This window comes from Lepidochelys olivacea (assembly GCF_965140295.1).
Source record: "Lepidochelys olivacea isolate rLepOli2 genome assembly, chromosome: 2".
NCBI lineage: Eukaryota > Metazoa > Chordata > Testudines > Cheloniidae > Lepidochelys > Lepidochelys olivacea.
This window is the reverse complement of record NC_140412.1, coordinates 16,965,515-16,981,454: the sequence shown is the minus strand read 5'-3', so window position 1 is coordinate 16,981,454 and position 15,940 is coordinate 16,965,515. Positions and strand designations below refer to the sequence as shown.

The 15,940-nt window shown below is 40.8% G+C and overlaps 1 protein-coding gene across 1 annotated transcript in view; it reads right to left on the bottom strand.

Moving 5' to 3' along the window:
* Positions 1–541: 541 nt before the first annotated feature.
* The window catches only part of KCNQ3 (potassium voltage-gated channel subfamily Q member 3), a 295,713-nt gene continuing 280,314 nt past the window's right edge, over positions 542–15,940 (bottom strand). Inside the window, exons 10-15 of the mRNA XM_084621034.1 lie at positions 12,839–13,026; positions 10,525–10,627; positions 5,647–5,778; positions 3,608–3,706; positions 2,880–2,964; positions 542–1,937 (exon numbers count right to left, since the gene is read on the bottom strand). Of these exons, the coding sequence (XP_084477160.1) occupies positions 1,200–1,937; positions 2,880–2,964; positions 3,608–3,706; positions 5,647–5,778; positions 10,525–10,627; positions 12,839–13,026 (1,345 nt within the window). The 3' untranslated portion in view covers positions 542–1,199. The remainder of the gene's footprint in view (positions 1,938–2,879; positions 2,965–3,607; positions 3,707–5,646; positions 5,779–10,524; positions 10,628–12,838; positions 13,027–15,940) is intronic.

The window sequence follows — 15,940 nt, the reverse complement described above, 5'->3', positions numbered from 1 at the left end:
AGGAGAAAAAAACTTTTGTAGTGATAATCAAGATGGCCCATTTAGACAGTTGACAAGAAAGCGTGAGGATACTTAACATGGGGAAATAGATTCAATATGTGTAATGACCCAGCCACTCCCAGTCTCTATTCAAACCCAAGTTAATGGTATCTAGTTTGCATATGAATTCAAGCTCAGCAGTTTCTGGTTGAAGTCTGTTTTTGAAGCTTTTCTGTTGCAAAATTGCCACCCTTTGATCTTTTACTGAGTGGCCACAGAGGTTGAAGTGTTCTCCTACTGGTTTTTGCATGTTATGATTCCTGATGTCAGAATTGTGTCCATTTATTGAATCTATTTCCTTAAGTTAAGTATCCTCACATTGTCTAAATGGACCATCTTGATTATCACTACAAAAGTTTTTTTCTCCTGCTGATAATAGCTCATCTTAACTAATTAGCCTCTCACAGTTTGTATGTTAACTTCTAACTTATCTGTATGTATAGATATCTATATATCTTACTATATGTTCCATTCTATGCATCCGATGAAGTTGGCTGTAGCTCACGAACGCTTATGCTCAGATAAATTTGTTAGTCTCTAAGGTGCCACAAGTCTTCCTGTTCTCTTTGTGGATACAGATTAACATGGCTACTACTCTGAAACCTTTCAGCTACAGAAATTATGTTTAATCAGTAACACACTTCGATCTGACCTTTTCCCTACTGAAATTTTTGGAAGATTCTGGCTAGTCTGGAGACAGAATTATTCACTTGCATTGGAAAACGGGCATTGATATGGAACAAATAATTTATATATGTTTCCACATCAGAGCATTGCTCCTGAAATGATCCTTACTTTGTTGCTCTGTTTAAAAAAAGTAGCATGAACTGTCACATCTCACCTGGCATTGCTCTAACCCTCATTATATTGACGAACATCAGCGAGATATGTGTCACAGAAGAAATTAGCTGTACCATTTATATAGTGTAAAGTCATGCAAACCATGCTCAAAACTCTGCTGCTTAGTTTTGGTGGCATGAAAAAAACTGCATTAGTAAATTGTATGAAATGGTGCAGAATGACTATCACTAATATCACATGCATCTTATGCAGCCATCGGTGTTTTGAACTAGTAAGCATTGGGTGTGCAGTAAGTGAGCTATACAAAGTATGTTTACATTACACGGAGAAGTCAACCAGTGGAGCCCCCACAACCATTTTTAAACTGGCTTGTTTGAAGGGGTCCATACTGAATCCGAAATCCCATCCCCTGTTGAAGACAGAGGCATGGAGCCACTTGGTGTAAAAGGGTCAGTATCTGTGTCTGTTTCGCCCTCTGCTAGGTAGTGTTTCTCTCTCATCCAGGTTGATCCCCCATTTGGGCCAAAAGGGAAGTCTTCTTTGTCTTGGGAGATACTGAATCCACTCGGGGAGCGTTCAAGCTCCTCGTGGTTGACGGAAAGAAGGGATAATGGGGTGTCGCTGTCTCTTGTCAAGCTCCTTTTCTGCCTTGGAGATATCCTGTCGGAATTGGGGCTCTGCAAGTCCCCTGGGGACTGGTACCTAACTCGGGAGTCTATGAATGTGAGTATAGGCAAAACTGTCGGCCTTTCTGCATATGAAGTCGAAGAAGGCATGGCCTGCAACTTGCCAGAGTTTTGCCCACCTAATGAAAAAGGGCGTGAATAATTCATTGGATCCTGTGCTAAGAAACCATATGGACCGACTTTGTGTACTGGAACCTGGTGGAAGTTATAAGGAGTTTCATGAGTGCAAGGCTCTGAGTATTTGTAGATTATGCTTTTCAATTCGGAGTATCTGTTTTCCTCTCTTTTTTCTTCTGCTGGAGAGGCAGCTTCTTTCAAAGGACACAACTCAGTGACTTGTACTTGCAGCTGCTCCATATGTTGCAAGTGCATATCGACTAGAAAATCCAGTTTCTTCCCCATGTCGTGAACCTGAAAAATAGCAGTTGTGAGATTTCAAATGGTTCATGGCTGGTCATTCAATGCAACAAACACCAGTTGTTTCCACTGGCACACTTTCCTCAGCAATGATATGTTACCACTGTCACCAAGGCAGCTACAGGAGAATGCTGTACTTTTCTCATTGGAGCCTGTGAGTGCCAAGTGTGTTTTAGCTGCCTGATCCATTGACCTGAACTTTTATATCCGACTCTATGAATTCTGAGAAAACAAACTTCTTTCTTTTTTTCAGGGCTCAGTCCGTAGTTTAAGCCCAGAAGATACAAATAGTGATCAAAAGTTGTTGCCATGGTCTGAGTTCTGTTCCCAATGGGCAAGTGTCCATATCACTAAGACCCACATCATGATCAGTAGCTTTTATTGTCAACCACAATAGAAAGGCCAAGGACTGAACTGCCCTGGATACTGAACTCCTAGTTGTTGCTTCTGAGCAAGGGTTAAAGCTCAGCTTGACTTCCTTTTCCTGTGGGAACAATTTGTGCCTGCATTTTTACATCCACAAAATAAACCACTGATGAAAATCCAAGCCACTGCACGTCCACATTTTTTGCACACACAGTCATATATTTAGAAGTACAAGTGCCTTGACCTGCATGGACAATTCAACTGCAGGCACAAAAAGGCACCTCTCAAGTAGAGGCCATCCTTCTGAATACCCTATCAGCATCAGCAAAAGGAGTATGAAGTACAGACAAATATTCAGGGATAGCCCCAAAATCTAAGCACCAGATCTGAACAATGATGAATTTTGAGGAGGTAGGCAATCTGGATTGAAACTTCATGGCATGGGGCCATCCCACCAACCAAAATGAAGATGCACCAACTGCTTTGTAAAAACATGCACTATTCAGTTAACTAGCAGCTCATGGAAAACTAACATAAACGTCTCTTTCTTTTAGTCCTGAAACTACATACCTGTCTTTCAACTTTAACAAATTTGCCCATCATACTTTGGTCTTCAGTATCTGCTGTGGATGCTTTGGCTACATATTGTTCATTTCTAAAAGAAACCAACAGTCTTGTTAGCACTTCATGTTCCATTTTGTTACAGTAAGTTATTTGTGTAAGATAATAGAAGTAAAGGCTTATTCATTATTATTATTATTTTAGCACCTAGGAACCCGAGTCATAGACCAGGACCCCATTGTGCCAGGCGCTATACGAACACAGAACAAAAAGATGGCCCCTTCCCCAAAAAGCTTACAAGCCAAGTATATATAAAAACCCAGATCTGACTAGCTACCACGTCACTACAGTTGTACATTGGTTTAGTGGGAATCAATCAACAGAGCTACACTGGAGTAAAACTGGATTAGCCTAGTAGTGAATCAGGTTCACCATCCAATGTTCTTATACAACACCTTCAACCCATTACAGAACATCATGTCTTTTTTCTGCCATCCCTATTTCTGAGCAGTTAAACTAAGAGAAGGATGTTTGTCCAGCATGTAATTTGTCAACCAAAAATCCACTATCTTATGATAACATGTGCTCATTCCAACTGAGAGCATTTCACATTCAACATCTGTTAACATGGTAGCATGTTGGTTAGGTGACTGAAGTAACTGCAAAAATTTTAGGACATGAATGGCCACTTTATTTCTATTATAGCCTGCACAAAATGTTAAGCAGAATAACTTCACCTGGGAGATTGTTGTGAAGGGTAAGAAAAAGCTCCTCCCTTCTGGGATTTCTTATGCTTGGGAGTAGATGGAGGTCCAGGGGTAAAAATCATATCTACTCTGAAAGAAGAAAAGAACAAGATATGATAAACGTGCACAAGGTCTTCTTTAAATACCTACAGGAAATGAAAACTGCTCAGTATCCCTCCAGCAATCTATATCTCAACAGTACAATGAGGGAGTGAGTTTAGTGTTAGGGCAATAGACTGGGATTCCCAGCTCAGCCACCGACTCATTGTGTGGCCACATGTAAGTCTCTTAGGCCACAATTTTCAATCTTAGGCATTTAAAAATAGCACCAAAATCCATATTTATGTACCTAAATTAGTGGCTTGATTTACAGAAATACTCAAAAACAGCTGCTGATCCCAGTGATTTCAGTGGAGACACTCTAGATTTAATCCAACAGAATTTGGCTCAATATTTGCAATCCTCTACAACCATTTCAATAATCTAATAAATTTCTGGCAGTTTTCATATTTAGTTATCATCATAGTTTTCACTATGATGAATTATTTTAGTGGTTTGAAACAAAAAAATAGACACTTCAGGCTGCACAAAGAATCCCACCTGCAAAACATTCGCTTGCATTTGGAACCAAACTGGATGGAACATTTTGGAGCCTCTCACATGTTCCATTAACTTCTTTTAAAATTATTTCCCCATGTTTAAGCACTTCTAATCTAGAAGTGTTAAAACATAGCATGAAAAGCCATCTTGGTACTTCCAACATGACCAGAAGTGAAAGACCTGGAAAGCTAAGGAAACCACTTGCTTTTCTGAAATTTCCATTCAAATTATGCAGAATCCAAAGGTTCAGGTAAGTATGGGTAAGAATCTAGGCTGAGATTTACAAAGGAGCAGAAAGGAGCTAGCTACCCAATTTCCATATTGACATCCAATGAGATTTAGGCTCCTAAATGACAAAGTTACCTTTGAAAATGGGACTTAGGCAACTAAGTCCCTTGCTCTAATTCAATCACAAGCTACAGGCTAGATGCAAGAATTACTTGGTGAAAGTCCATGCCCTGTGTTATGTAGGAGGTCAGACTACATGATCACAGTGGTTTCTTCTGGCCTTAAAATCTATGTATTAGAAGTTACTTTAATTAAGGAGAATAGCCACTGTCATATAATGTTAATAAAAGTGAAGTGGAACAGAAGACACTAAATATGCAGAACACATAGAACAAACTATATTGAAAAATAAATTAATACAAACTACAAAGTAGAAAGAAAAAGAACAGTGTAGCTTGTTTTTAAAAGGTGAAAGATAAGTTCCCCCAGGTCCAACCAAACAACAGAGTTGAATTGAATTTGCTTAGCTCAAGAGAAATCAAACAACACTACAATAAACCTTCTTGGATGGCTCAACTGTTTGTTTCTACCTGACGATCTGTAACAGCTCCAGGCCTGATTCTTCATTACCTTGCACCTTTTGTGGTCTTTTATTTTACACCCGTGCAAAGTGAATCTAAATCGCTACATTCTCATTTGGCAGCAATCACTTTTGTCTAAATGATCACACAAGGTGCAGGTCAATAGAGAATCAGGCCCAGGAATGGTTGCCATATAATACAACTACTACTTTACTTTTATATATTGTCTGTACAGATGAGATAGGTGACTTGCCCAGGGTCACACAGAGAATCAGTTGCAAAGCTGAGAGTCATTTCCAGGGCTTATGACTCCCAGGTGCTTGCTTTAACTACTAAACAATGTTCCTTTCATATGTGGTTATCATAACTACTTGTTTATCTTTCCCTCTTAGAGGAGACACTCCCAAACTATTTTCAAGGGGTGAGTTGATAAACTGGCTATTGTTGTGTGCTGGATAGTTTAAAGCTTCTCTGACTGATGCTGGAAGGAACCACCTTTGTTCCTGTGTCATTAGCAGCATGTCGAGTTAGGGTGAGCTGTCTAGCACATACACAGAACAACTGCACTTCCCCATCACACACACACGCTCTACATTTATCACATTCTTGCACTGAACTTACCTTGCCTGAAGGTATTTTATTCTGGAAAGCATATCAAGGTGCCCTGCTGAATATTGCTCTATCACATCCTTTACATCATAAGGCCTCAAAGTCTCCTTGAATTTTTTTTTATAGAGACGAAACTGTAGAATTCTGCATAGTAAATAGAACAATTATTAGCCCCCTACATAAACAGCACAATGGTCAATTATAGGTGAAGCTCTAGTCAGGCAACATTCTTTGCATGATAAAGAATTGAACATGTGATATTACGTCAACCCGAGACAATAAGTCACATGCAGGGAATATCTAATAATAAATCATTGTTAAGAACAGATTTCATATTTTGCTATTCATCATTAGCAGGCTAGACTTTCCTAGAAATACATATGGGCACAGTAGATCTTCCCAATATCATTCTAATTAGGCAAGGCCCCAGGCCATAAAAGTCAGAGCTGGATCTGGATTTTGTACAACAAAGTATGGGAGTGTTTATTTCGGGAGTTTTGATTCAACTTACTATACAGGAGGAGAGATTAAAAAGACTGGAACTTTACAGCTTGGAAAAGAGACGATCAAGGAGAGATATGATAAAGGGTCTATAAAACTGTGATTGGTGTAGAGAAAGGAAATAAGGAAGTTGTATTTACTCCTTCACATAACACAAGAACTAGGGGTCACCCAATAAAATTAATAGGCAGCAGGTTTAAAACAAACAAAAGGAAATACTTCTTCACACAACATACAGTCAATCTGTGGAACTCATTGCCAGGGAATGTTGTGAAAGCCAAAACTGTAATGGGGTTCAAAAAAGAACTAGATAAGTTCCTGGAGGATAGATCCATCAATGACTATTAGCCCAGACGAACAGGGATGCAACTCCACGCTCTGATCGCCAAAAGCTGGGAGTGGTCGACAGAGGATGGATCACTCAATGATTGTTCTGTTCATTCCCTCTGAAGCACCTGGCATTGGCCACTGTCGGAAGACAGGATACTGGGCTAGATGAACCATTGGTCTGATTCAGTATGACCGTTCTTATGCTCTTAAAGATAATTTGTAAAATGTATAGCAGGCTGAACCATTTTGAACCTGATCTGCGTTTCAATTTCAAATATTAACTGATCATAAGCCAAAGCATCCTTTAAGAGCTTTTTAATGAATTACTTCCAGTTAGCATTCCATGTCTGTGTAAACTATATATATATTGGTTCATATCCCATTGAGCTTACATAGAAAGTGAATTAATCAACTGGGGTTGCACAGAGCTGGAGAGAGATGCTAATTTATTCCTGTGTGTAAATATCATGCAGACAACTCAGTCTTAAGGTTACTGGTCTAATGTGGTAAAATGAAAAAAATCCATGTAAAATAAATAAATAAACATATCTTTCAAATGATGCTGCAGTAACATATATTAGCTAGCTTTAAACCAGTCCTTGATCTTGTGTCCATAAATTTAAAGTGTATATAAGGGCAAAATACATTAATATTCTGAGAGGTACAATATTGGAGTTTGTGAAAGAAAGATCATCTATATGGCATTTTCCCTTCTTATTTGTTGCTTCCATTACTTTATATGAGCTTTACTTTAGAGGAGAAAAATAATGAACCACCCAGTCTCTAAACTATAAACCAGCGTGGGTTAATTTAGAGGTGTTAGAGACCATATATTAGCAGGCAAGCCTCCAGTAGGGCAGTAGTAGAACTTGATCCCTGAAGTGCCATTTCCTATTGTAATTCAGAGATACGTCTGCATTGTCTCTAAGGGTATGTCTACACTGCAGCTGGAGCAAGCCTCCCCGCCTAGGTGGACAGACATGAACCAGCTGGGCTCATGCTGGTATGTGAAAAACAGCGGTGTGGATGTTGCAGCATCAGTTCAGTCTTGGGCTTGCCACCCAAACTCGGACCCAGGGAGTACAATGCTCTGAGGTTGGGTGGCTCGCCTGAGCCTCTGCCAGAGTGGCAATGTCCACACTACTATTGTTAACACGCTAGCGCGGGCCACACCAACACAAGTCTCTGGGATGGACTATCAATTATTCTGCTTACTGCAGTTAGCCATTTAGTAGGCCTTTGCAGGAACTTAGCATAACTAAGGCAAAGCTGGGAGGGAGGAGGCAGCGACCACATGGAGTGAGCCTGACTCTGTGTCATCTCTGAGATGCTGGGGTAAGTGTCTGTGAAAAACAGGAAGTCTATCTATATTTGATTTTTGGTGTGTGTGTGTGTGTCGGAGACCATAAGACTGCAGATTCTGCAAAGACAAATCTATATAACTAACGACTTAAAAAGCGCTTTCTTAAAGGTTTTTCTTTGATTAACACGGTGATGTAATTGTAGTAGTTACTAACATAAAAGGGGTAGACATGTCCGAGGAATTTGGATTTGACCTTCTGGACATCTCTTGGAATCCCCAGTGACAGGCGTATAGCTGGCCACTTGAATCTTGTAATTTGACCACTTGAGACCTCTCCAGACTACGGGTAACTATTGTTTGGGGTGCTCTATAACCTATTGTGTTTCTGTGTGCTTGAGACTAAATAAAGCAGAGACTCTGAGTAAAGGCATTCTGGCGAGAGTGCTGGAGACTCATAAAGTGAAGGCTTTAAGTGAAATCACTTGATTTTGTGTGATTTGTGCCAACCACATAACAGAGAGAGGTGCATCTCCCTTGGTTTATTTCCTGGTACTGCCTCACAGAGAGTAATGTTACTGAGAACTTTGGGTTTAAGGAACCCCGGGTAACAGACACACCCCAAGGATACATCTATGCTGCAAAAAAAAAAAAGCTTTGTTGTTAACTTGGGTTAGCTAACTTGGGTTAAAATAGCAGTGAAGACACAGCAACCTAGGTTAGCAGCTTGAGTCAAAGCTGATAGGGAAATCTGGGGTTTAACTCGAGCTGCTAACCTGAGTTAAAAACTGAGTCACCGTGTCTTCAGTGCTATTTGAATACAGTCAGTTAACGTGGATGGATTCCTTTATTTGCACCGCAGATATACCCTAAGTCAAAATTTTAGATGGGACACCGCATGCACATGTACTCACTGACTGGGTGCACTCATTATTTAAGGACACTTCTGAACAAGGCCCCTTAGGCTTCTGCTACAGCTGCCAGCATATTCAAAGAATGGTGGACACCCTCTTTGAATTGTCCCTACGTTGGATGTGCTCAACAGAGTCTGAGGCACTCTAGCACCTACTCTTGCATGGCTCTTTCACCTGGAAGACAGTCAGGCTATGGTGAAGAATTAACAGCTATCAGTGGTGAGTACAACTGCAAGGAAAGTCGATTTTTCTGTGGCTTTAGTGTTATTTTCTGAGTGGGGGAACAGCAAGCTGCTACTGAGCTGGTTTCCTATCCTAGATGTGTGGTGTGCATTACTGAACCTTGGAATTGACCTCTGTTGCCAGCATTCACACTCTGAAGCATGTTTCTTGTGATACCAAGCAAGATGCGTCACACATCTTCAGTTACAGTCTGGGCCCTGGGTCTATTAGAATGTAAAAACTGTAATGGGGAACGGAGGTGACATTTGGGTCAGCTGGAGGCCACAGGATCGTGTGTCCATTCCTACCCAGGAAATGAGGGGCTTTCTGTGTTGAAAAATATCCACAAGATTTCACATAAATATTTCTTGTAATTTTCAGTAGAAAATCTTAACAGAAGGTTGTTTTCAAATTTAATTAAGAAAGCTTTGCTGGAAGAATGAAGATATTAAAATATCATATGCCAGATATATCCAAATGTCTAATTATGTTCTATAATCAGCAAAAATATTAGGATAAATCATAAATAGTACAGATTGAAAAGACCTATTAGGTGTTCTAGGCCATTTGCACAGCATTGAAGGTTTGTTTCCTATAGTACATAGGGAATGGTTTTGTCCTGTCTCATTTAATTTGGAACAATTTACCAAGGATTCTCCATCACTCAGAATTTTTAAATCAAGTTTGGATGGTTTTCTAAAAGATCTGCTCTAGGGATTATTTTGGGGAAGTTCTATGCCTGTGTTATACAGGGGGTCAGACTAGATGATCACAATGGTCCCTTCTGACCTTAGAACCTATGAAAAATGTCCCAAATAACGAGGCTTCCACCAATTTCCTAAAGAAATTATTTCCCAAGCTAATAGATCTAATTGCCAGGAAGTTTATCCTGATATTCTGCTTACATTTGCCCTTTCTTAATATCATCTTTCTCATCCTCATTATATCCCTTAGTACCAACCTAAATAATTCCACTGTGTTACTGGTGTTTAAATGCTTTAAATGTTTGTTGATTCATTGTGTACTTCACTAATCATTGCTTTACCAAGCTGCAAATATTGAGATTTTTTTAATAGCTACTCAAAAATCCACACACACCCCAAACCATTTCGTTGTTATTTCCTATTATCCCTGGAACTGGTCAAAATTCAGAATTTTTGTTCCATGGAAAATTCTGACATTTCAAAATTTCCTTTCGTCTTGAATCAGAATGAAAAGTCAATTCCCCACAAAAATGAAAATTCCAACCTTATTGAAGCACTTAATTTCAGTAAGGTCAAAGCACTTTATCATTTTGACATTTTATATTATAAATTATGCAATAATAAAAGTCAAAGTAATAAATTCAAAACAAAGTGTTTTGACATTACTGAAGCGAAACACTGATAATTTTTTGTTCAATTCTTTTGTGAAATCAATGAGTTTTCCTACAGAAAACTACTCCATCTGATAATTTTTGACTGACTCTAGTTATCTCCCTTTCAAGTGCCTACTATGATCTAACTGCCTACTCCATTTAAAGACCCAACAACAATGAACAACCTGGTGACATGATGCAGTGATTTCCGGTAGGCCAAGCATTAAAGATCAAAGCCAATACTGATGAGCATAAAGGAAATTTACCGGACAGCTCGGATGGCTGCCTTCAATGTGGGGATCATATCTTCCATAAGGAACTCATTACTGTAACCTCTGTCTTCAGTCATGGGATCCCCTGTTCCTGCATCTGTAAAGAAGGTCAAACACATGCATGTAAAAATCAGACCACAATTTACAACATTGTTTAAAACAATATTAAACCAAGTCAGTAATATAAACTAATTTCAGTCAATAATCACACATGAGAAGTTCCTTTGGTTACTTTGGCCAGCACTTATTCTCTAAATAGGGTGATGTCCCCCTGCATTCTTCTACACCAGGCCAAGAGAATGCAAAGACATTTTGTGGTTTCAGAAAGTCTCCCAAAATTCTAGCCATTTCATGAACCATCTAGAGCTTTCCTTCTTGTCAATTGGATTTAGGACCTCCCATTTTCGAGGAGTTTTAAAGAATAAAACATTGCCAAAATAGTCTATTTAGAGTGAAATGAAGATAAAGATCTTTTGAGCTTGATTCTATTCTCACTTGAACTGGTTTTACCCCAGTGTTACTTCACTGACTTCACCCGTGTGAGTGAATGATAATCGGGCCGTGTGTGAGAACTCACAGCCGTTTATAATCCAGTGGAGCTACTGTAGGTGGTGAGATTATGAAGAGGAGAATCAGTAATTCAGACTTCAATGGGCCATCCACAAAAAAAAGAAAAAAAAAAAAAAAGAGGAAATGTGATCTGGAGACGCTGAAAAGAAACATGCCATGTGATCTATGACTGCCATTGGCAAGGGCCATTTTATGGAAGGTTGTGGCTGAAAGCCTGCCCTCAGGTGGTGACCTATTGCCTTTCTGAAGAACTTGTTCCTTTCTTCAGACTGGATTTTCCGCATGTCAGACCAATGCGGATATAGGATCGTTCAGGCATTCCCTGTGCACCCAAAATTTCAGTGACTTCAGCAGGAGTCTGAGGTGCAGAAGGATCAGGCCCACAGTGGAACCTTTTTATAGTAAAGGTATTTTTTCACAGAAATTCAGTAAGGTACAAATCTCTCCCTCCCACATGTTCCTGTGGCTACAGAGGCTCTCTGGGCAGTGCAACTGCTGTGGTTCCCCTGCACAAAGTGGGACAGGATTTACGGGGGATGTATAAGTGAGGTGAGCCCCCTGCTTGGTGCAGATCCCCACTGTGCAGAGAGATGTTCTGCAGAGAAGAGGACAGGTGTGCATGTGTGGCCTGGGACAAGACAAAAGGTTCTGCTATATGGTGCTCCCTCCTTCGGGGGTTCACACTAGGGCAGAGGAGCATGATTTCTGCTCTGCTGCCTTGAGGTGCTGTGATGATTCCTTCCTCCCTTCCCATGTACACGTCTAGCATTTGGCACAGCTACAAGGGCACAGCTCTGGGCTGAGACCGTGATCCTAAAACCAGAGGTTCCTTATAACTGAAATTATAATTTGCAAATTGCACTTGATAAACTGAGACCATTTGGGATTTTCATTTTACATCACTACAAACTGAGGGCCAAATTCAGCAGCAACGTGGGAGGCGCCCAGGGACTAATTTAGACTCTGTTACACTGAGAATGCTTCAATGGCAATTAGGCTGCCTTGGACCTACTACACCCTACTCTACCAATGTACGAGAGTCTGAGATGCTGTTACTAGCATCCGAAGCAGCTGAAAGAAGGTGTAAAGTAAAGCATAGTAGGGTCAGGCCTACTTTAACTCACACAGTCTTACACCTTCCGTGAGTTGTTTTTTTTGCTACACTTCTCTCTCAGGCAGGGGATAAGACTCAATGGGCCAAATTCACAGATGATGTGTAAGGAGCTGAGTGTCAAAGTTACACATTGGCCAGTTCAGAGAAGGCCGAGGGAGTATATGTGAGCAAGGTTACAGTGAGTTTAAGTTACTGCAACAAAAACACTGAGGGAATCTTGAAAAGAGCGTAGATTATACTAGCCTAGAATGTCACTAGACTTTCCTAGATACATGTAATCACTGCCCCTGAGTTCCCATATTTCCACGCTGACTATAAGTGGGTTCCACTGAAAGCATATCAATACAGAACATGGTTGGTTTTGAGGAATACATACACTTTATTTTGAGCATTGCTTTGCTTGGATTGCAGCATTATTTTCCAAATCTTCCCCCAATGTTCCATAAATTGTCCACGCAAAGGCAAGGAGTAACTGTGTCTGCCCCAGATTATTTTAATCGCATTGATTTGCTATTTTGAAAGTCATGAAGTCTCAAAAGGAGATGGATTAAAAAAAAAAAAAGCCATGGTAACAGGGTGAAGGAATCTGGGAGGGTTAAAAATGAATTAATAGAGACGTGCTACCTTCTGAGCTTTGCCAAAAGGCATACGCTTTCATTCGGAATGCAGTGCGAAAACGCTCCTTATTATTCAAGCCAACATTCTTAGGCTCTTTAGAAGGACTTTCTTCAATGGCATCTACATTCAGAGGGGTAAATAGCTTTCCTTTAGTATTGGTACCACGAACCCGATCCAAGAGACCCAGCTTTTGGCTACAAAATAAGCAAAAGTGATCAATTTCCCTCCGTTAATGCAGACCAGTACACTTTAACTTGCTTTCATGATGCTGTTCATATATCAGATCCCAAATAAATGTTTCACATACAAGGAGGACACTGCTGGAGCTATGGTAATTCATCAGTGTCTAACCACAACTGAGAATTCACTGTTGCGGGAGGGAGCGGCACTATAATACCCATGCAGCCAATGTTACTATCCTCTCTACCTAGTCTGCCATACTGCTTCTGCTCCATTAACCTGGCTGAAGTGCCAGCTTTATCATTAAGAAGACAAACACCAATATTTAGCCAGTATCATTATCTGATGATAGGGAGAATTGGCCTTTTCAGCTCAATGCCCTCTTTAAGTGCTGGTAGGGTGACCAGATGTCCCGATTTTATAGGGACAGTCCCAATATTTGGGGATTTTTCCTATATAGGCTCCTATTACCCCCACCCACTGTCCCGATTTTTCACACTTGCTATCTGGTCACCCTAACTGCTGGGTGCCTGTTAGGCTATTAAATGAGCTGCCCGTGCATAGTGATGATGAATGAGAGAAGTGCTGGACTCAGAATAAATTATTTTCAAAACAGCACAGACCACAAAGACATTCCTAAGCAATTGCTCCGTACATGGCACTGCAGAACATCCAGTTCTCACCCATTTAATTCCAGTCAATATTCATGGTAGGGGAAATGAGGAGGGTGTCTTCTGACTGATAAGAATTTAAAACATTCTGATGCCTTTCAGCCTTCTAGCCATTCGTTTTGTTGCCCTATTAGAATATTAATGCCACGAGAATGTGTGTTCTTCAGGGGACACTCTGCAGTTGGACCCACACTGGCCACTCCATGCTAACCTTTGGACTGGCACCTGTGAGCTTTCTGCAGGCTGAATTACTGGCACTCCTCAGGGATTCTCTTGCAAGGATTAAAGTATGGTGGACAAGGTGTGGCTTGTGGGACAAATGCAGATCCATGAGAAACTGGACTACTCTCATCTTTACAAGGAGGTGTGGTCATTCAGACCATAGGAATGTAGGATATAGGACGGGAAAGGGCCTCCTGGAAAGGGCCTCACCAAGTCCAGTCCCCTGCAATCCCAGGTCATACAATCAGGCTACAATCAGGTCATACCATCAGCACACATTGTTCCACCTTGATCTGGGCATTATAGCTAATGGCAATTGCAAAATATGTCACTTTATCCACATTATTGTGGCTCTCAACTATCTATCTTATCTAAAGCTAATCGACTGATGGAATTGCTAACGTGCCTATCACAATGAGTTATGTCCTAGAGAAATTGATATTATTTAAGATAAATCTTTGTATGGTGATGAGTTTTAGAAGGATAATTGGTTTTTTTTAAAACAGTATTGTCAATGTGAACACCATATCTGTAGCCCAGTGAGATCAGTACCTTGTATTTTTATATGTAAAACAACAATGAAATGCATTATATAAAACTCCCCACAAAACATGGACACATCTTATAATTTCAGAGCAGAGATTAATGGCTACATAATTTTTCCCCCTAGCAGTATAGACTTTTCCCATTGCTTCCTGAAATGTGTATAGTGTGTAGTTACAGTCACACTGGTGATGACTGCCTGTATTTCTTTGCAGAAGCTAAAAGCAATGCTGCAGATAGCAGCAGAGGCATTCAGAAAGTACATCCTTTGATCACAGGGGGACAATTTGGTCCCTGTTGAAAATCAGAGCACCCTTGGGGCTACTCTAATTTGCACTGGCTGTAGCATCTCCCTTGAGACCTGCGAGCCCAGGTTCGCCTGAATGCAGCAAGCTCAGAAATCTAACTCAGGGAAAATGAAGGTGAAGACAGTAAGATCACTTGGAAGATTGCTTGGATGAGTCCTGCATACACCTTGCGGGTTACACCACAGAGATTCTGTTTGCTTGTTCAACTAAAATATAAAAGCACAGTTCTCAGGAGAAGCTGCTTTTGTGAAAGGCCTTTCAAGGAGAAGAGGGTGCCACTGGCATACCCCTCAAAGGGGATTTTGGAAGTAGGGACTGAAAGGAAGAAGGCACAGAAGTGGGTTTGGGGGCCAGAGTGCATTAGATGAGCAGCAGGGACTGAACAATCATGGAGAAGTAAGACACATTTGAAATTGGGAACGAAGAGTTTGAATCTGATGCAGGAAGCAAAAAGGTGAAGTTATTAAAGTGAACTTATTTGAAAGAAGGGCTGAGCAGGGTCAGAGCTGGGCAAGGCAGAGGATTTTTGCAGCGGAGTTTTAGACGGATTGGAGGGACGATGGGGTGAGATTCAAGGAGGAGGAGTTACAGCTGCCAGGGGATGAGAAAGTCAGATGGAAAGCGGTGCTGAAATGTTCAGAGCATCCTATGTGCATCAGATCTCCAGTGGAAGTGAGCTTCTCACTCACCTTATTAATAATGATGAGCAAATTGCAAAAGCTAAAGAGGTTCACTTTGGGTGAACAGCCTAAGGTTCAAAGCTGTATGCAAAGCAAGTGCTCTAGTAAGTGAGATGCAAATTTAGGGCCCAAAGTTAGGCAAGTGGCCTCATTTCAAATAATGCTGAGCCCTTCCAGGTTCCACGAACTGTGGGTGCTCAGCACCTCTAAAAATCAGGCCTCTAGATGCCTAGAGGTTGATTTAGTTGCACCCCTTTAGGCACTCAAGTTTGCACATTTTGGCCTGAGGTTACTAGTAAGGATGAGCCCAAGCAATGAAGTTTAGGCCAAGGCTTCCTCAAAGTTCACTTTGATTTGGGCCCATCTACATTTTCCAAAAATCACCAGTTTTGGTTGAGTGAAGACTGTGAGAAATTGTCATGGGAAGCATAAACTTCCTGGCAAAGGTGCCAAGTGCTGAAGAAGGCAGCAAGTGGCAGAGATTGTGTCGTTGGGGGACTTCTT